Here is a 21,166-nt window from a genome sequence, read left to right as displayed (position 1 = left end):
TGTAAAAGAATGGCACAGCGCTAAGTACAGACGACGCGCACGTGATACCACGCCGGAATGCAACGCTAACTCGAGAAAATAAGGCTAGTGGTGAATTTCCGTTCCCTCATCGCATCAGCCCGCGTGGTACTGGCGTGATTCCTCCACAAACGCTTAGTTAGAGGGCTCGAGCACTTTAGCACACATTTAGGCCACGGCCGACCACCACAGTTGGAAGTAATCAGGTGTAAGAAGCGTAGGTGCGCGCGTGACTTCGCTGCCTAACAATGTCGTCTAATAAAATGAATGTCATCAACGAGAATTAGAGCTTCGATGAGTCAATCACTATAAAGCACTCATTCCTTAAAGCCACCAGTTTGTTTTAAATAGGTTAAGTGTAAGTAGCTTAATGGAGGGAATTCCTCCATTTACGGTTAATCCTAGATTATCGCTATACAAGATACTCACATGAACGCACGCTAGCGCTGCTTCCAGAGAAGCATGTGCATCCAATGTGGCAGCTTTGGGCACCGCAGCGCCATAAGAAGTCTTCAGGCCACCCGGAATCGAATACGGGGGCGGAGAGAGAGCTTTTGTTCCCGTCGAATGCTTACGAAGCGAAATGATAATAATGAGCACCACGATGATACCCGCGGCAAACGACAAATGAGAGAGAGAGAGAGAGAGAGAGAGAGAGAGAGAGAGAGAGAGAGAGAGAGAGAGAGAGAGAAGTCCCGGTTGGCTACACTGCACTGCAGAAGGGAGACTGAAAGATGGCAATAAGGAGCGAAGTTCATAGTATGCACGGACAGACACACACAAGCGTCCGTCGTTCATTCTGTCACGGACGGTCACATAAGTTGGTAGACCTCAAGAAGCTCAGTAACGCTTTCGTGGCCTTACACTGCGCTGAAACAAAACAATCACGTTTTTACAGCCAAGCTGTATACAGCTACCCTCCGGCGGTGGTCGATATCCGTCCGTCTATACGTGTCGCGTCGACACGAAAAAATGTTCGTCTCCAGTTTGTCGATAATGCTCCGTGGCTCTCAATCTAATGTAGATATCTTGAAAAAAATATATCTAAATTGGTCGCTAAGGCGACCCTATCATTATGCCGGGTTTCATTTGCTTGCCACAATTATTTAGATCAGTGAAGCTGTAAACGTTACAGAATTCCCGTCCGCTGTCGATACATGGCCGTCTACGGAGGGAGTATGGTTACAGAAAATGGCTGTAACGCTTGTTTTATCGAAAATATCCCGAAACAAATATGACAATTAGCCACTAAGACTACTCTGAAATTACGCCGAGTTTCATCTACTTTTCATAATTACGTGGTTCGCAGTGAAGATATAAACATTGTGGAATTCCCTTCTGCTGTCAATACATGGGCTTCTACGGGACGGAAACGGACAGCCCCATGTTTGTCCGCTAGAATAAAATTCTAGTCATTCCAAGTTTCATTCAGCTAATTAACTAGGAAGTATGCTCAATTGCAAATTACAAACAAGCGTGTTTTGTTTCGTGCACTCCTTTGACTGCGCCTCGGCCAACGTATACCGTCGCTCGCGTCGAGGCTCGGTTTAACGGCCACCTGCGTCCTATACACACCGTTGTCGCCAGTGGGCGTTGTGTGTTGTGGTTACGTCATAGTCGCCTATAGGCGACCTTATCGGCTGTTTCTACGGAGCCCTGGTATAAGCTGGACTCGCGCTGAGCGTAATACATAGGACGTCGATTGAGGTAAAACACGGCACAACTTCGCTACTCGTTCTTCACATGAGTGAAAGGGCCGATCAATTTTTTAAGGGCTAACCTTGTCCCCCAACAATTTTAATATATTTTGCCTGCATTTCCTTTCCTTAAAGCAGCGCCTTCTGTACTCTCTAGTCACGAACAGCACGCGCGTATACGGTCGTGTCGTGGCGTTTATGGCAGGAGAGAGGCGAGCACTGTGTGTCAACCCTTGTGACTGGCAGCTGAACAATATCGTTGGCCTAACAAAAACATCTGCAAAGTGTAGTCGAATTCATATATAAGTATGCGGCTTTCAATTTACATTTATTCAGCTACAGGCTTAACAGTAGTAGTCACAAAAATGTCCACTGCGATCAGCAGCAGCAGATGTTTTGGTGACAAAATCCGAATGTGCCTTCGGTTTCTTTCTTAGCGCATGCGGTGGTTATATTCTCGCCACTGCTAAACTGCTTCGTTTGTCTAAACAGGCCATTACCTTTTCTCCATATATATGTACGTGCATCCCAAGAGCACATATTACCCTGCAAAACAGGCACCTAACACCAGTCTTGGACAATGCATTCATCCTTAACTATAGCAGTTCAACAATATTTTTGATCTACTGCATCTCGCTTACTTTTTGGAGAAACAATTGTATAATTCGTTTGGTGCGTATTTTTCCTTATGAAGAGGGCAAAAAACAATAAAAATTTGTGGGGCTGCAATATTCTTATAGGGACGGATTACCGGTTAAGCTGTTTAGGCTGCATACATAGGCTGCATACATTATGAAATCATACATTTTTGTTTTTATACGGCACTACACTCGCCGACACAAGCGCCGCCGCGGTCACCGCACCTCCCATCATGCATCGTCCCCAACCGCTACTGCGGCAGCCGCGCCGGCACCACCTCCGACGCGCGGGACGTTATAAGCACAGAGGCCACCTGCAAAGGCGCCGTCGCCACTCTTTCCCCCTCTCTTTGTTCGTCAAACAGGATTTAAAACAAACAGAGAGCATGAATGCCAGCTTCCTACACTAAGTGCATTTTCTTTACACACACACACACACACACACACACACACACACACACACACACACACACACACACACACACACACACACACACACACACACACACGCACACACACACACACATATATATATATATATCGTTTCTCTTGATGCAGCTCTATTTGGGCTCGAAATATGAAACTTATTTTTGGAAGTTCGCGGAGTGGGCTTCAAGCCTTAACCTCCGCCGAGAGTCGGCCCGGGAATTTAGTATCCACGGATTCGGCCCACGTATTCCTGTTCACGCGCCGTGATACGGACGTGTAAGCCCGCAAGGGTGTTACGTATGCAGCGTCTCAAGCAGTCTTCTACAGTCTGCGACGACAAATCGAAGAGGCCCAGTGTGTCGATTCAAACGCTTTTCTTCCTATAGCTGGATTCGAACCGCGGGCCCCTCGCTATGCGAGCAAGAGTGCGGCCTCAAAGACTGCCCCGACGCCGGGGGGTTCGGGGATCTCGGAGGCCGTTGGCGAAGACCGAGAAAATGAGTCGCGTGCTCTCGCGCCGCGCTATTTGCGCATGCACACTCGCGCTCCTTCAGCACCCGCGAGAGCAGCCGGGATGCCGCGGCCCGTTCCTCCGCTCTGAATATAGATCGCCTCACCCGGAGGACGCACTAGGCGCAGCGTTCCACGGCTGCGCTAGTTTTCTTTTCCTCTTCGCTTCGTTGTTCGAGCTCAGGGAGCGGTGCACCAGTTTACTGCGCTCGGCGACTCGGCGCCACGGACGCGTAGGCCGCAGCCAACCACGCTGCGGTCCGCTGCTGCTTCTGCCTGCGTCCTGACCGCGCGTGGCGTGCGCTGTGTCCGTGCTCGCAGTGCGCCGCAGTGCGCGCGTGCGCTTTTACGCACGCCGCTTCGCTAGTTCGCCGCAGTGCAGTGCACGGTAGGGGTTAGATGCATACTGTACGCTGTAGGTAGTTTTCATTAATGTCATCGTGGCCGCCACCTTTGGGCACTAGCACGTCGAGAAGCCGCGCAAATAAGAGAAGTAACAGCGCGACAACGCAACAGGCGCATTTTACATCGATTTACACTCTAACAACAGTGATAATCTAGCGAAGAGCAGTCGCCGTCAAAAATCAAACAATATAAGGACAGCTGATATGCTGCAATGACATCATCATGGCCGCCATGTTTGGTGGGTACTAGCATAGTCAAAAGGCTGCGTCCGTGACGTCACGTGAAGGCTATCTATACGAAAGAACGGTTGGCTCCAATATGAGAGCTCAGAAGACGAATACGAACACTTATCTCTCTTTACTCCATCGACAGATGTTTCCATAAATACCTTCAGTTGAATTCATTTGACCTTACACTAAGCTCGACAACAGCATGTCCTTTGACTTTCATACTGCATTAATCTTGTCCCATCTGGCAACGACGCACCTCTTTGCTGCATTCGCCTATATATGCGTTCCTCCGAGTAGTGGGACATCGTTTTAGCGAGGGTGCTTAGTGCCATCCTTCTTTCAAAGACATCTCCAAGAGCTACGGACGTGGCTGCATAGCGTTGTGATGTTGAGCACAAGGTCGCGTGTTCGAAGGACGACTGTATACCGATAATGACGGAATTTTTAAAGGTCTGCCAGTGTGCTAAGATTTCCATGCATGCAGGGCTGGTAGTCGGAAATAGTCCGGGGTGCATGATGTCTTACGGCGTCCCGCCTAGGCCCTTGCTTATATATAAATATTATAAACTTTATATAATATAATAATATTATATATTATAATAATATATATATATATATATATATATATATATATATATATATATATATATATATATATATATATATATATATATATATATATATATATATATTTATCTTATAAATAAATAAATAAACCAACAAATCTATCAATGGATCAATCAATCAATCATACGCACCTGGATAGAGTGCAAGCTTTGCATAGGGGCATGCACCGTTTGTCGCGAAAGTTCCCAGGTCACAGCATTTTCGGGCGAGCACTGCAGACCGTATATGAACCGCACTGCGAAATGACCGCCTGTGCTGATGCGTATACAAGGAACTGTTTCTAAATCAAGGTGCAGTGACACATTTCTGAAACATCGCACACAAGTGCTTTGGTCCACATCGTGAACACCGTGCACAGTACACGCAAGCCTCTCGCACATACATGGCGAAATCTGCAGCGCTGCACTCAATTGACACGGTAAAAGTGCAGGGTGCGCGACCGGCCAGGGTGTCTGTATAGGTAGCAAAATAAAAGTGGGGCCAACAGCGGTGCATCACCGAGGCCGCGATAACGCGGCTCCCGTCGGGCTGTGGGTGAGAAAGCTTCTTTCGTGCGTGGGTTCCGCGTATCGAACGAACGAGCCGCTGCTAAGTGCGCCGCTGGGCCCTTGCTTATTTTACCAGCGAGGGACAGCAGCAACGAACGAAACGCAAGAAGAACAAGAACCGCGACAACAAATACAGGGATGGTGGGGAAACGTGCACCGGCCGGGAGGAAAACAAACAGCGACCGCAGGACGAGACGCGGGCGCCACAAAGATTCGACGTCGACTGCCCGACCTGCGCGACGCCGGCGCGGAGAAGAAAACCGACGACGCTCGCCCCCCGCGGGGACGAACGGGGAAGAAAATAACGCACCGTGGACAAATATTGCCTCCCCGGTGATGAAAACACAGCCTATACACCGGGCCTGGGAAAGAAGAGACAAACGCGGCGATAAACAGGCGCACGCATCTTTGCTTTGGACGGTGTATACATATTGGGTGTGCCCAAGAGGCGTGGACCTCGAGATAGCGACGCTGGATGCTGCTATGCTGAGTGCAAGCCACCGCCGCAACAGCAGCCACACAGCATACATGCGCCGCGGTGTACCGGTTGGGATACATCTACGCACTATATATACGCGATGGCTATATGGTGATGAGGACGCGCACGCGCGCAGATACCGCAAGACCTCACGTATAATACAAACTCGTATGTAATCGAATTTAGGTCCGCGAAATGAGACAAGCAAGCAACCAAGAAAACAAACAAGAAATAACAAAAAAAAGAAATAAACAAGAAAGGAAGAAACCTGCCACTTGGTTCTTTGTAATATAGAACCAGATAACATCCCTAAATATTTCCGTATAGTCGAATATGATACAAGCAAATTCGGCGTACCACGCTATATATTTGTAAATATAAAGGTGTTTTTACCACCACCAAAACCGCAAACGCTATACTTTGAACTACACGCGAAGTTTCACGGTACACACGCTCGCCTTCCGGAGCCTCCTTCCACAGCATTACGAGCGCCACGCACTTCTGCAGGCTACAGGGTGTTGGTTGTAGAGAAACACACGCTGGCGGAGAGAACGGTAATTATTACGACAATCCCTCAGTCCAGTATTCAGCCGAAGGGAGTGTGGTCGTCGCTTCGTGAACACACCCGCGGCGCATGGCTACAGAGTTTAACCGCATCACGACACGCGTCGCAGCGCCCGTTTATCCACGTAAAGGAACGCTACATACACAGCTGGCGGGGTCCGTGGAACGTGATTACACTGCTATACTATGGACCTAGTGCCATCTTCGGTCGCGCGTCAGCCACCCCCCGGTCGAATCCCGCCTCCGCGCTCGATATAGCGAGAAATATTCGCTCCCGCTGAGCTATTTCTAGAACGCGAGGCGTGATGCCGAGTCCCACTACGTGCGTAGGTTCCGTCATTGTGAAGTCAGACGCGACGAGCAGTATCAGAAGATTCTGGTCACGAAATTAATTCCAGTATAGCGTTGTTTGTTCGAGCTTCGCTTTATGGACGAAAAACAAAAGACCCTACCCCCCCCCCCCCCCGCCCCTTGCGCTCAGCCATTCGCTTGACGACGATGACTGCACGGCAGGTACGTGGCACGTCGCGGAAACGGAATCGAACTTTGGTCTAGAGCACTGCACGGGCCTCATTTTTCGGCCGGGGCTCGGCCCGGGCCCGCTTTATGAAACCCGAGCCCAGCCCGGACCCGGCTGGGGCCTGGGCGGTCATTACTAAGCTTAGCCAGGGCCAACGTGTTCATGACGAGGCCCGGCTATCAGTGATATATACATATATATATATATAATCAATAAAAGAGCAGAGGAGGAGGAAGCAGGAGTAGACGGAAAGACAGGGAGGTTAGCCAGTTCTCAGGCCGGCTGGCTACCCTGTGCAAAGAAGACAAAGGGAATAAAAGATTATAGAAAAGAGATACTACAAAAAAAAAAAGGAAAGGAAAATACGGCACTGCTTAAAGTCTGTCTCTAAGACCAGTTCTCCGCAAGAAGCGCCACAATGCTTTCAAAGCCATCTGTGCTGAGGAAGGTCTCGGCCAGTGCCCCAGGACCCTTTAACTCCGACAAAGGGCGTTTGTCAAGACTAACACACTTGCAAGCTATTTCCTGAGCGCACTGAAGCGGGCACACTCACAGAGAAGGTGGGCGATTGTTTCCTCGCAGCTACAGTTATCGCATGTACGGTTGTTAGCCATCCTGATCCGAAATGAGTAAGCATTCGTGAAGGCCACGCCGAGCCACAAGCGGCACAGAAGCGTCTCCTCAGCTCTAGATAGTGGTGACGGAAGACGTAGCTGTAAATTCGGATCCAAGTTGTGGAGACGAGCGTTGGTATATTCCGTCGAGTTCCACTTTGAAAGCGTAAGTTCACGTGCGAGCGAACGAAGCCCTGTAGCCGCGTCTGTTACTGGATAACGGTACAGATACACAGTGGAGGCCATCACGAGCAGATCAGGCAGCCTCATCGGCACGGTCGTTTCCGTAGATACCGCAATGTCCCGGTACCCACTGATAAACTATGTTATGTTTTTCTCTATTGCGTGTTGATGAGGAAGTCTTAAGTCAGCGAATAATTGTTCATTCGGTCCATGGCGAAATGGTGACATAATGCCCTGGAGAGCGGCCTTGGAGTGGAGAAGATCGGCCATGTCTGTGACGGTTCCTCAAATACGAATTTAGAGCAGCACGGAGCGCGGCGAGTTCAGCAGCCGTCGATGATGCAAAATGCGACGTCTTGAATTTTACTGTGACGGACTTCGCGGGGTATAACCACAGCTCTTGCTGAGCTTGCAAATAAATTTGAAGGAGCAAATGAAAGAAGAGCAAAAAAAGTGGGGAAGGAGGAAAGGAGAAAGAACCACAGCGGACGCTTTGTCCGCTGTGTTTCTCAGGCAGCAGCAGTGGTGTGGCTTGCTGTAGGGCTAAAAATTACGATTGCGTTTTCTTTCGGATTCCACGAACGGTTAGGAGGGTTTCGAGGTGGTGTAGGCACCACAACGGCAATGGAAGTCTTGCTGCAGGCGTGATGTTCGAGGGACGCACTGAACGAAGCGAAGCAAAAATATCGCTGAACGCAGAATGTGGCCTAGAATCAGGAAGTGAGGCGAGGTGGTGCGATGGAATCCGGGCGAAATGCCTGACGTGCATTGTTAAGGCACCGAAGCGAATATATGTTGTGAGTGGGTGATCACACGCGATGATGACAGTCGCTGCTGAAGATGCACATCTCGGAAGGCCAAGGCATATTCTCAGTGCTTGAGCTTGAATCGACTGGAGGACGTGTACATTTGTTGTTTGGGTCCTGCCCAACACAGGTAAGCTGTAGCGCATGAACCCGAGGAAAAGTACAGTATAAAGTTGAAGCATCGCTCGTACAGATGTACCCCACGATTTTTCCGCAAGAAATCTTAGCACGTGGGTGATCATGGTGAGTTTATTTTTCATGTAGACAATACGAGGGCTCCAGGAGAGGCCACGATCTATTACTACTCCCAGAAAGCAGTGGGTCTTCTCATAACTAATAGCCTCATAAAGATTAGCAATAACTAATAAATAATAGCCTCTTAACTAATAAAAGACCGAAATATTTGTTTCTCCCATGGGAACATCAGTCATCTGTACGCTGTATACCTATGCTGTTATTTCTCGGCTTATGCGCATGCATTTACATTGATCGTATGATTTGGTCCGATGGAGACCATTAGCATGTGTATCTATATGTGTGCATACACAAACATATATTTTATGAATATAGCTTAAAATAAACGCACAAATAGAAAGAGACACCTCTTGCACTAGTGCTAGAATAGTATATTGGTGTCGAGAGTTGTAATAGTGCAATTGCAGGAGCGGTAACAGGGAAATTGTTTGAAGATGTGGAATTTATTTTTCCTTACGCGGAAACAATGTTCGTTTCTGTGGAAAAGAAAAAAATAAGAACTCGATGTGCTTTTCTGTTTTCTTTGTTAAGGTATACGAAGAGCCAGCTCTTTCCGCGTGTCACTTCAGCTTGGCACAGAATGCCTTGGACCATGCAATGCATAATGTTTGCGTGTGCTCGAAGGCAGGACTTGGGCCCTTTAATGAGCGGCACCGAGTCCGACCCGGGCCCGTGCTCCACTTTGGCCAGAGACAGACAGGGTTTTGTTTTCTGGCGGCCGTACTACTCCAACGATCAGTGAGCTGTGGAACGAAATTTTATGGCCGTAACGTTGAGAGGCAAGCGAACAGCAGCAGGAGGACCGTCGACGACATCTGGGAAACCTCTTATTATTCACCTGTTCACCTATATGACCATCGGTTGCTCGGTTTCGAAAATGTGTCGCTGTCGCGAACGCATCCTGCTGCTTGCAACGCCGTCACGAGCCGCGGCGTCCTAGTTGCCGAACCTGGTCGGAATTGCCTTTCTCTCTTTTTCGTTCGCCAAAAACGAAGATGGTCGCAAAATAGCGAGTGTGGCGACTTGGTACGAGCGCATCAGGAAAGAAGCACATCATAACTATAACAAGCAAGGCCCTCCGTATGGACATGCTAACGCTGATAATGCGTATATATACATATACCCGATTTTTCTCAATAAGCCTTTAGTTGGCCAGCGGCTCTCGAGCTGCCCACTTTGTCATTCTGTGTCCTTATTTCACGGCTCTGTTTAACATGCTAAAGAAAGAGAAAGAATGACCAGAATACGACCGCAATTTATAGGACGATTAGGACTCGGCAATTAGTGACGATAAAACTGTCTTCGCGCTTGTTTTATCAGTCGCCTCTGTACTGCCTGGCGCACATCCGCGTGCGTCGGGTCCACGCGGGGCGACAACAATTCGGGCTATATAGGCCACGAGGAACGGCGGCCAGCTGTGCACCCGTGGAGTGCGTGGGTCGCCACGGCTTCCCAGCGGCTGCGGTTTCTCCACCACGCGGACACCGACGTGGGAGGAGGCGACCGACGGTGCTGCTGCCCTGCGTGCATGAGTGTATATATAACACTACGACGGCGCCACACAAACCAATCCGATAGTGCGGTGTCCCTTTTATAGCTCGCCGATAAACCCCTCCCCTGCGGTCTGCACGTGAAAGGTGGCCCTCGAACGGTAGGACTACGACGACACGTGATTGTTATCGATCTCTCCTTTTCTCTTCGCCTCGCTTCAGGAAAGGAAGAAAAGGACAGCAAAACGAGGTCTGTAGTCCCTGCGAAGCGACCGCATTGCGGTCGGTGCGCGCGCCGCAGGTGTCCGTGTTCGAGACGTTCCAGCGCCGCTGTATACAATGTCGAAATCAATAGCGGGTCAGAGACCGCACTCGGCTAAACGCAGTGCCAGCGTTGAGGGCATTGCTATTCCAGCAAAGCGTTGGGAGCCTTACGCAGTGTTGAGTAATGTTTGCCGAGGTGCGGCTCATCTCGACAGTTATTAGCTTCTATATTTACGTCCTGCATTCCGGTGTGCACGGGAGCAGGTATGTTTCACCTTAGCTCATTCAACTCGGGTCGGGTAATTCGTTTGAATCCTGACATAATCAAATACAGGCTGCATTCTACATAGTCTGTCTGTAGTGTAATTAGGAGTTGTCCATTATACGATATCGTTAGTGCCTGATTATCCCTCACGTTCCACAATGCAGCTCTCGGGCCTTAAATAACGAGCAATGGATTACTGCGCATCAAAACGGCACTACAGCTGCCTGAAATAACTTATAGCTTACAGGTCATGGGGCGAACAGCGGAAATTTCGATGTTAATAAATCATCCCTTATTGCCGCATCGTCCCTGAGCTCGTTGCTACTTGCGCGCGCCCAATACACCAATTTTGCTTTGTCTCGCACACCAGACCGCGAAGCGCGCTAGCACTGCGGTGTATGTACGTGCGCAGTTTCTGCCTCGACGGCTCGCCGTCCTGCAACAATTAGCTGGGCACAATTGACCTTGTCATCGCCGTGACAAGGGAGCGCGCGCGGGCGTGGGCCATGCAAACGACGTGACGTCATACGAGGGCGTGCCGCGCTGCCTCTTATCTAAAATTCCGCGACCGTGCGTGCACGTACCGCCCAAGTGCCTCTCGACGCGTGTGCGCCCGTCTCATTAAAAGTTTCCGAGCTTGGCTCATTTTCGCCTTCACTTGTGCGTCTTCTGCTTTTGAAGAGCCTTCGGTGGCCGATAATTTCCGGAAAATTCGCGTGCGATGTCAGAAATAACCGATAGTCACTGCTGACTGCGGACCGATAGTGAGTACAACAATAGACAAAAGAGAAGGAAAAAAAAGAACGCTTGTTCGCGACTTTTGTTTATATGTATCACTGTATTAAGAGCACGTCTACAAGAAAGCAAAGCGCTCTAGACGATATATATATGGCCGATCTATAATGTGCCACGTGTCGTCGTTTTAAATTATGCCGGTGTCCGTTTCAAGTGTATTATTACTGCTATCAAGTTATCGCTCGGTGCAAGACGCGCCTATCGCATCCAAAATATCCCGAACGGTGTTGCAAGTTTTACAGCGAAAGATAAACGTCCAATCAGATTGAGCGCGCGTCGCGAACTGTTTTGTAAGTTCTCGAATGTACGCGAGCGCCAGTGATTATACTGTGGAATCTGCGCCGATACAGGAAGAAACGGCGAGCAGGTTCGACCTGGGATGAAAGATTCCATGATCCCCGAATGTCCTCGGCGCTATCGTTGAGATTGTAGTGTTACTTGTCTTTCCGGGGCTTGTCTTTCCAGTAGAGAGTTGGATTTTTCGCCGACACTCTGGCAGTTCTCCACCAGTCACTACAACGCGTGAGGAGAGGTTGCCTGAATTCATCTTTATAACCGAATAACGGGCGCGAGCGAGGCGGGGTGCGCGCTTTCGACACAGACTGTATGCTCGAACCGCCCTCGTATACGCAGTGGGCTCGTTGGTTTGTACAAATCGTCCTCCAGCGCGCACGGGCCCCTCTTCTATTCGTCATAAACAACCGCGCGCGACCGCCTCGATCCGTAGACAGACACGGGCCAAGAAGGCGTGCGTCGCGTATTAATTTACACGAGCCGAGGTGTCGGGCGTGCGCCGCCTCACCTGTACCGGCGCACGCGTGCCGAGTCCGCACACGCGTGCGCGTCCAACTCGGCAAGGGTACGCGCCGCACGACGCGCACGCGCTGACACTCACGAAGCGCCTTGACCGCGCTTCTCGCTCTCGTCGCGCGTACGCCGTCTATCCTTCGCTCGAATTCGCCACGCGCGTAGCATCGCGCCCGCCCACTCGCGCAGCTCCCGGCGTTGCCTGAAATTGACGGGCTGTGCCGCCGAGGGGTTCGAGCGAGCCGCGCACCCGGCGGAACTACCGAATGGCTCTGTACGAGAAATTCCCGTTACAAAATATCACCGCCCTTTTCAGTCCCTGAAGACGGTCGAAGAGCGAAGCTGTGCTAGTTACACCGTGTGTTACACCATGCAAGTCAAACTTCGCAAGCAGTCTATATTGTAAATTTCGGCCGGGCAGCTTGGAGTCGGCCTCCCGGCACTGCCGACGTGTTTCCGCGTCTCGAGCGCGCACTTCAGGATCGGTCCCGGCGCTGCCGTTTAAACTCGGAATCTCTCGCGCGAATCTCTAGGTCGGCCCTACGACGACGAGCCCGTTCGCGAGCCAACTTTCACTTATGCTCGCAGTAGGCCGCTTATTCCTCAGGAGTACGCACTACTCGCGGTCTTCTCATAGGTATAGCTGGGATGGAATGGGCGGAACCACTAATCCAAAGCTCCCTATATTGGGCGCAAGGCCCACCACTGAGCCCACAAATCGTTTTGAGGATTGGTTCGACTGGTTGACGATTGACGTGGCTGCCAGAACGTCTTGCTCGCGCAAGAAGTGCCGGCAGCCACGCGCTCCTAATATCGGGTTTCAGTCGCTGGGCACTGTTCGTTGGTTGCGAACCGCCAGTGTAACATTAGTCTTTCTTCTTTTTTTTTTTTCGTGGCAGAGTGGAATCCATCGTCGACAAATTCGATGCCGATCTGGCTTGATCGCCGTAAATGCACCATGTGACAACAGTATAAGATTCGCGTATAAGATAGCATTCTTACAGCGGGATAGAGGTTGTAGTGACCCTTTCCTCTCTCGCTAGGTCACGTGGCCCCTTTTTAGCGAAGTCCGACGTCGACTGCACAGGGTCCGCATAAACAGCTTCGCTGTAAAAAACTGGCAGATCCCGAACACTGTGGGAATTGGCGAAGCGTTGTTTGGTCCCTTACTCGGAGCCCTAAACTTATGTGTCGCTTTACTAGCTCGAGTGAGGGTCACCATTGTCTCAAAGAGCTATAGCTGCCGCGAGCGAAGAGTCATTGTCAACGATGAGAACTAATAATAACGCGCTTTCAGACGCGTTGGCGCATTTCTAAGCGTTAGTGAGTGTCTCAATCGCCTGAAAGCGTACGTAACCACAAGGAAAGAGCTGGTAATTACTGATAATTAGGCGTGCTTCAGAAGCCTTCGTTTGTGGTCTACAGGATCGAGCAGCAGACCTATTGCGTATAGGGACTCTAGTTCAGATTCAGCCATCGTAAACGGTTAGTGAGCGGCACCTATCTACTCTAGGTTTATACCTAACAATTTTTTACCCCGATAACTCTACTTGCTTGCTCGTGAGGCTTCTTCCTGAATAGGTTCACGAACACGAACTTGCGATGACGACCGCAGTGGGACGTGCACGAACGGTTATATAGCCCCGAGCGCACGTACTACCTGCCTCCGCCTCCACTCGCCCCATATTTTTCTTTCTTTCTTCTTTTCTCACTCAGCGCTCAACTTCAATAGCTACTCTGCACTTCGTGAGTTCCTGATCGGCCTATTCCTTAAATTGATAGGTCGATGGACTAACCTGTACTGATTAACAACGAATATATTGATCGATCACCGATTATCATTGTTACAAATTAACGAGGGGGCGTCATTCCTTCCAACGGCCATCGTACATTCGCTGGCACAGTACACGCGCATCTTCGGCCTGCGTGCGCGTTTGGCGCGTGCTTGCGCAAGAAGAAAGAACCCGGACGCACGCTTTTACCCAGATTTCTTTTGCTGTTTTCGTTTCTCCCTCGCGGGGCGCGCGCGCGCAACAGCAGGATTAAAGAGAAGCGACCGAAACGTACGTCTCGCGCGCGCGCGCACGAGGAAATCGGCGCACTCGGAGAGGGGAGCACTCCCGGCTGAAAAAGTGGCCCCCAACGTCTCTCCTCTCTCTCACCAATGGCTCGTAACTCGCAGTTCCGAAGACAAGGTTGGCAGTGCGGAACACGCAAGACAGCAATCAGACTGCTGTGGCTTCTGCACAACTCGTCCGCCAAAAGAGCAACAGAGAGAGAGAGAGAGAGAGAGAAAGGAACCAAGCTCGTGTCCCGACGCGGTGCGCGTGCAATGCCGTGTATATAGGTGGGCGTTGTCTTTCGCCCTTTTTGTTGCCTCTTCGTTGTTGTCGTCGTCGCCGACGGCATCGTTGTTTTGGCGTCACGAAATCCTGCGCTGCGTGTGCTGCTCGCCTGTGCACCAAGGCAGGAAACCTCGCACGACGCGCCTGTAGCGCTGGGCGCGACAGGTGACAAGCTGCACACGAGGGAATCATCCCGCGCGTTACGTATGCAGTCTCTCGGACTAAAACGGTGCAATGCTCTGAAAGCTGTAGCCCTTGACATTGATATTTCCTATAGTGCTCTATATCTACTTATATTGGATGCCTTCATTGGTAGGGGTCCACCCTTTTGGTGATCGATTGACTACCAGCGTAATCTTTTCGGATAAGAGATATATAGATAGATAGACAATGAACTTTAATGAAGTTCATGACCACTGAGCCATCTTCTTAAGTAATTTTTCTCTCTCTGACACCGAAAATACAACATACAGATACATCAAAACTGAGAGCTGGGCGAGTTGGTGCGGTTCCATCTTACCGAAAAAGTGCGCGAGAAAGACATAGACGAGAAAGAGAGAAACGACAAGCACAGGCACTACTTGCAACTAACAGTTTACTTTTAAAAAGAGCAGAATAAGTAAAAAACTACACTGAAAGGAGAACAACCACCCTCTCAAGTGTGCACGAGAAAACGAAAGTAACATACACGTGGCAACAGCAAAGCTGCATGGCTAATCAAGAACTGATTTGAACGTACTCCCGAAGTTATGACACTTCTACATTTGAACAATGTTATCGAAGGTTGACCGATACATCTGTCTCCCTCCAAAAACATCTAAGAGGTTTCCATTATTTCTCTTGTTCTTTGTTCTCTGTGCCTGTACAAAATCACAGTTTTATCAAAAACGGGTTTACACAATGTTAAGCGGCAGTGAACCGCTAAATGTCTCGTGCACACTTGAGAGGGTAGTTGTTCTCCTTTCAGTGTAGTTTTCAACTTATTCTGTTTTCTTTTGAAATAAACTGTTAGTTGGGAGCAGCGCCCGCGTTTGTTTTCTCTCTCTTTCTCGTCTACATCTTTTTCGCGCACTTTTTCGTTTAGATGTAAAATACAAATAACCAAGGAACGTATACTCGGACAATCGCTTTCAGCGATATCCCTTTCACTGCGCGCTTATTGGCTGGTTGAGCGCTACGTCACGAGGAGGCAGAAGCGCCGCCAAAAGTAATCGTCCCAACACGTGCCCAGAAAAAAGCTTAAACGACTGATGTAGAGAACACTTGCGGCCATTAATTAATGGGGACGCATTCGCGGGTATGCTTGCATGTTAAGGGCCCGTGGTTGACCCGAGTTTATTATACCTATTCGTGAGTGACCAATTCGCCAGCGTCTGCTAATCACACCTTGCAGAGCGTCCACTGTAACATGCTTGTCACTTTGCGTCGCTTTGAGCAGAATTAGCTTTAAGCAGAATGACGTAAGCAGGCCAATTTTTCCTACAATGCTGCACCTTTTTTCTTTTCCCGAGTCATTTGCCGTGGCTGCTCTGAATCTATCGCCTAATGCGTGCGTATGATGCCATGCTGTAAAGTGGATCGCAGACACGCTTATTCCGCATACGCGGGCGTCTGTTCCGCGGTCTGCTTGCTTTTGTAGCTTGCTCAATACGTACTTCTGCGTATCCGGTCGCTGCACACCGCTACGACCGGTTGAGATGGCGTGGTCAGGAAAAAAAATAATAAGTGGGCCGCAGTGGTCCGCCCCATCGTATAACTACGCGACGCATATAAGAGCGGCACGGAGCGGTAAATGAACAGCGTTTCTTGGAGTCGTTGAGGACGCTCTTGGGCATCTTCGTGTTCGTATGTCAAGCCGGCGCGCTAATGGATGAGTGAACGCGAGGCGCTCGTTTACTGAAGATAACGACATGTACAACGCCTATTGGCGGCAACGAGAGCGTAGGAATATGGTGCTGTTGTTAATAACGTTACATTGCGCCGAAAAACTCAAATACCATTCTACGGAGCCATGAAAGGCTCTGACAGCGAAGCATCAAGGAAACCAAAGCGGTAACTGCTAACACGAGCTCTGATATCGCGGTCATCCGACAGCAAGCCCAGTAGAATCCTTCTTCGTTACATAATTTGTTTTTTCGTCTGATACATAATTATCAGAAGCAGGGATAGAGTGAATTAGAATTGTATTGTGCCTGTATTCGCCCTGATGGCAAACGATGCCGCTGTGATACCCGCTAAGCACTGCAATGCGGGGCGTTCGCGGAACGCGCACTCCACAAGGCAGTTGGACGCATCGTGGAAGGCGAATCAACTTTAGGGAATCAGCGCATTTGGAAAAGAGACGTTCAGACAAACATGTGTAATCCTAGGGATGTGTATCACGTATCACAAAAAAGCCCGTGTGAACCTTTTAAGTTTACTCTTCTGGCCCTCGGAACGGCAGGTGTGCTTCCCACAATGCCGGACATAAGATATCATTACATGTGATATAATTGTGCCTTCGGAACTTTGGCCACTCGTTTTAGAGATAACATTACCCACGAAATACACGACGTAAGGATTTCTCCCAGGTCTGCGAAATTCATTTATGAAACTGCGAGTCTCAGACAGCCAATAACTTGATAACGGAAATTTCTAAACAAGCGCGGAATTCCGTGAAAAACGGAACGTACAGGTTCTTCTTACCCGTTCTCTATTGTAGGAACAGAAGGTCCACAAAGAATTGCCATTTATTGATCAGGTGACTGCGTTGATGTCGCGGCTGCCATCGTCGAACCTATATGACTAATGGCGCTAGTCCCAGTCTCCTCTTTTTCCACCACGAGGCTCTATGAGTATTGTCGACTACATGACTCCCCCACTATGAAGACACGGCCGTTGAGCGGTCTCAGTTGTGGAGATGGCACCGACAGAGTCTAGATAAGCTGGCATCAAGCGGTCGGCCGAAATTGTCTCTTCGCGTCCGCTGACAAGTGTGAAAAACTTGGCGTCACGCTTGGGGACTTTGAAGGGACCATCGTAAGGAGTTTGCAAAGGAGAGTGAGTAACGTCGTGACGGTTAAATAGATGTCTTCTATGAAAATGGGCTCATGTAAACGTTTCTGCGGTCGTTACGAAGCCGCGGTGGTATAACAGTGGTCATTGTATACAATGACGGTCGATGGCGGTCGGCGTAAGAGGTCAGCAGATGACGGGTCCGAGGCGAAGAACTTACAGGGTACGCGAAGTGTCGTGCCGAAAACGAGTTCTGCTGAGGAACACTATGCATCTGCTTTCAGAGCTGTGCGAAGACCTAGTAGAACCAAAGGCAAGCGAATCATGGAATCATGAAATCAGTCCATGGAATCATGAAGTCATGGGCACGAAGCGCTGCTTTCAGTTGACGGTGGAAGTGTTCTGCCATGCCAGTGGAACTTGGGTGATAAGCTGTCGTTCGTATGTGCGTTACACCCAGAAGACGGGAGAGAGCTTGAAAGAGGGACAAGTCAAATTGTCTTCATCTGAATGTCGTTAGGGTGTGTGGTACGCCGTAACGAGAAATCTAGGCATTTAAGATGGCCTGAACTACAGACTCTGCAGTAATGTGAGAGAGCGGCATTGCTTCAGGCCGGAATGTGGTGCGGTCGATACAAGTGAGCACGTCTCGTTGGTTCGAGGAAGGCGGTAGCACACCAACGATAACGATTTGAACGTGGCCGAAACGAAGGTCTGGTGGTGCAAAATAACCAGGCGCGCTCATATAGTGTGTCGACTGACTTGAATATCATGCTTTTAGCTTTGTTCCAGATTCCTAAATTTTTGAAAGTCATCGCAGCGCTCAAGGCAAACTGCGGTCAGAAACAATCGCAGTGCTCAAGGCAAACAGCCGTTTGAGCGCTTTTGTGCTTTTATGCATGCTCGGCCGTCTGAGGTTTAGCACAGCGCGCCAACTAGCGGTCGCGACGTGGCGACGTGGCGACGTGGCATACAAGTGCAAGCGTGGACGGGCTTCAGAAATCTCCGGCGCGAAGCAATGCGCTGCGGCGGGCGCTTTGGGTGCAATTTCGCTTTGCGATCTGCATGGTTAGTAAAGGTTGGCGGTAGAATGCTCGCGACCTGGGTTCGAGTCTTGCCCGAACTGTGATATCTTTCAGCGTGCAGCTGGTATGCACGTAGTCAAGTGCTCCTGTTTAAAAAATGAAAAAGGAACAAATCCATAACGCTAATTCGGACAAGTTCTCCTGCGTATAACAGCGTTTCGTCATAGGCCCGCGTTCGAGCGTCCATGACTTGGGGTGGCGATCGGCGCGATTACAAGACATTCGCCGCGGAGGTGGCCAATCATGCCCAGTACTAGAACGTATATAAGAGAAGCGGACACGGACTTGCATAGGTAACGCGCTGTAAGCTACAAGCACAGACATGGGGGCAGTGTCACTGCAAGAGCGCGTTACATTGTGCCTCCTAAATAGAAGAAAACGCGAGCAACGACGCGTTCCTGGCTCCAGAAATGGGCCTCCTTCGAGCATATCTCTGTGCAGGTAACCTTGACGGTTTTCCTGCCATTCTCGTGGTCATCTCGCCGGGCGCGCAATGGCCGCACACATGGCCGAGCAGCTGCTCACGCGTCGGCGAGTAACACAAACCGTGTCATTCGTTACGCTCGGTGTCGTGCGCCCGCATTTCAAACGCGCGCACTGATGGCAGCACGTGATGGACGGATCCCTTGGAACATTCTGCGGGAAACTAGGTCCGCAGTGCTGGCCGCGAAAATTTCTGCGCAAGTTTTCTCCCGGCGTACGTGTGCCATCCGCAAGCACTGTGCCTTTGTCAGCTTGCTCAAACATTTCCAAAAGCAATATGACCACTCAACTGGCTTTTCTTTTTCTCCCTGTGTTACGTTTTTCTTTTCTTTTTTTCCCTGTGACGCGGATTGTGGGTGTCACTCGCGTGCTTGCGTCCCACGAACTCTCTACCACAAGACATTGCTTTTAACGGTCTACATAAGCAGCCCATAATACTTCCTATGAAAAACCTTGACTCTGTGGACTTACGGCTTTACATATTTAGATGACTAATGTCAACAGAGAGAAATATTTTAATGACAGGAGAGGTTAACCGAGCCCATATGCACATGGAATGCTACTGGACGCTCGCTCTCTTTCTATCTCTATGTAATAAGGCTATCATACAAAGTGAGTTTATACAATAGTGTCACCAACGGTATCAGTGATCAATCAGTCAGTTACCTTCTTCCGATTCCGATCCGCCTCAGAAGACATTCCCCAAAGCGCGTACCCGCCGACTCCGATACAGCTACATGTATACTTCACCATGGCTTACTTCACTTAGACGCTTATCACCTGGCTTGAAGTAGTACTGACATGACATGACATTATCGGCTTGTCAACCTTTCGTTTTTTTTTTTTAATTTCGAACCCTCTAAATTCAGAGGAAACGCTCTGACTCTATAAATAAGTTACTGTACTACTTGTTTCTAGGAACCTGTGTCTAGTTACACAGGGGATAAAAGCATCGTGATGTCGTGAGTCATGATAGGCTAGCTTGCTCCATTCTTGCGATTGCTGCCGCTGCTGCAGCACGACAGCAGAATCACAAGAAACACGCGTAACGCTCTCGTTATTATTACTTTTAAACAACATCATCATACCTAAACTTATTGCTATTACACGATATCAGCAACTCATGCTCTGTGTTACGACGTCCCGATTATGTCGATAACGTCAGGTCCGCCATATCCAGATCAACCTTAATGTCAATTTAAGATAACTTGGTCCTCAACCTTAATATCTGCTCAATCCCTTCTTTTTACGTGCGAAAGACACGTGCTAGACTTTCTATAAAATCTAATATATGCCTCACAGTGCTCCTTTAACCGGAGCTTAAACGCTGCAGCTTTTTATGAGCCCCGTTCCTTTTCCCTCTTGTGCTTCTTGCTGGCTAAAGATTATTTCGTTCTTTTACCTCACGGATGCGCGGCAACCGTGTCAACCTCGACGGAGAGCCCGCTCACCCATTGAGAAGTGGTGCCAGTTCATGGGCGGGTCCTTGGTCCTGGTACACGAGCGTCTCCACCATGGAGCCCTTGAGGCTGCCGAACGACACTCTGCGCGAGAAAAAGCCACCGCTGTCAATTAAGAAACGAGCAGGAAATACTGCCCTCTACACTTTAATTACATGGAATCGGAGTAAAACAGCACAATTTGCGAAGCCAGCGGTATTGTCAGGATTTAGTTAGCGGCGCACAATTACATCGCTTCAAGTACGTCTTCATTGCAGTAACCGACCTGTTTTCAAGACCTGTTATCCTCGTTCTCTCACTTGCCGCAGGCTCGGCGTTACGAGAGCAATTATATTTGTCGAGGGACAGTATGAGGCACTAGGATTGTCTTGGAGGGCCGGACTAATTTGCTGCTGAAGATTCTATCCGCATGAATAAAACGTAAATTTATTTATTTATTTATTTATTTATTTATTTATTTATTTATTTATTTATTTATTTATTGCTGTTGTCGGCAGGAATGTGTTGCGATCAGCATAAGGGCGGAAAAGGCTCGTTGAACGCTGTATAGGCAGATAACCTGCGGGGCGACGGGCAGCCGTCGCTCGGCCCCCCTGGCCGAAACGTCCTCCAAGTGCCGCCTTGGAGGACAGTTCCTAAACCAGTCTTCTGAGACT

General features: G+C 49.5%; 1 protein-coding gene across 1 annotated transcript in view; it reads right to left on the bottom strand.

The window, feature by feature from the left end:
- The window catches only part of LOC126527018 (uncharacterized), a 164,596-nt gene that overhangs the window by 102,411 nt on the left and 41,019 nt on the right, over positions 1-21,166 (bottom strand). The window contains exon 2 of the mRNA XM_055068520.2: positions 20,502-20,594. Coding sequence (XP_054924495.1) covers positions 20,502-20,594 — 93 coding nt within the window. The remainder of the gene's footprint in view (positions 1-20,501; positions 20,595-21,166) is intronic.

This window comes from Dermacentor andersoni, chromosome 9 (assembly GCF_023375885.2).
Source record: "Dermacentor andersoni chromosome 9, qqDerAnde1_hic_scaffold, whole genome shotgun sequence".
In the NCBI taxonomy this organism is placed as follows: Eukaryota; Metazoa; Arthropoda; class Arachnida; order Ixodida; family Ixodidae; genus Dermacentor; species Dermacentor andersoni.
The sequence above is the reverse complement of the archived record's forward strand: the minus strand, read 5'-3'. Positions and strand labels throughout refer to the sequence as shown.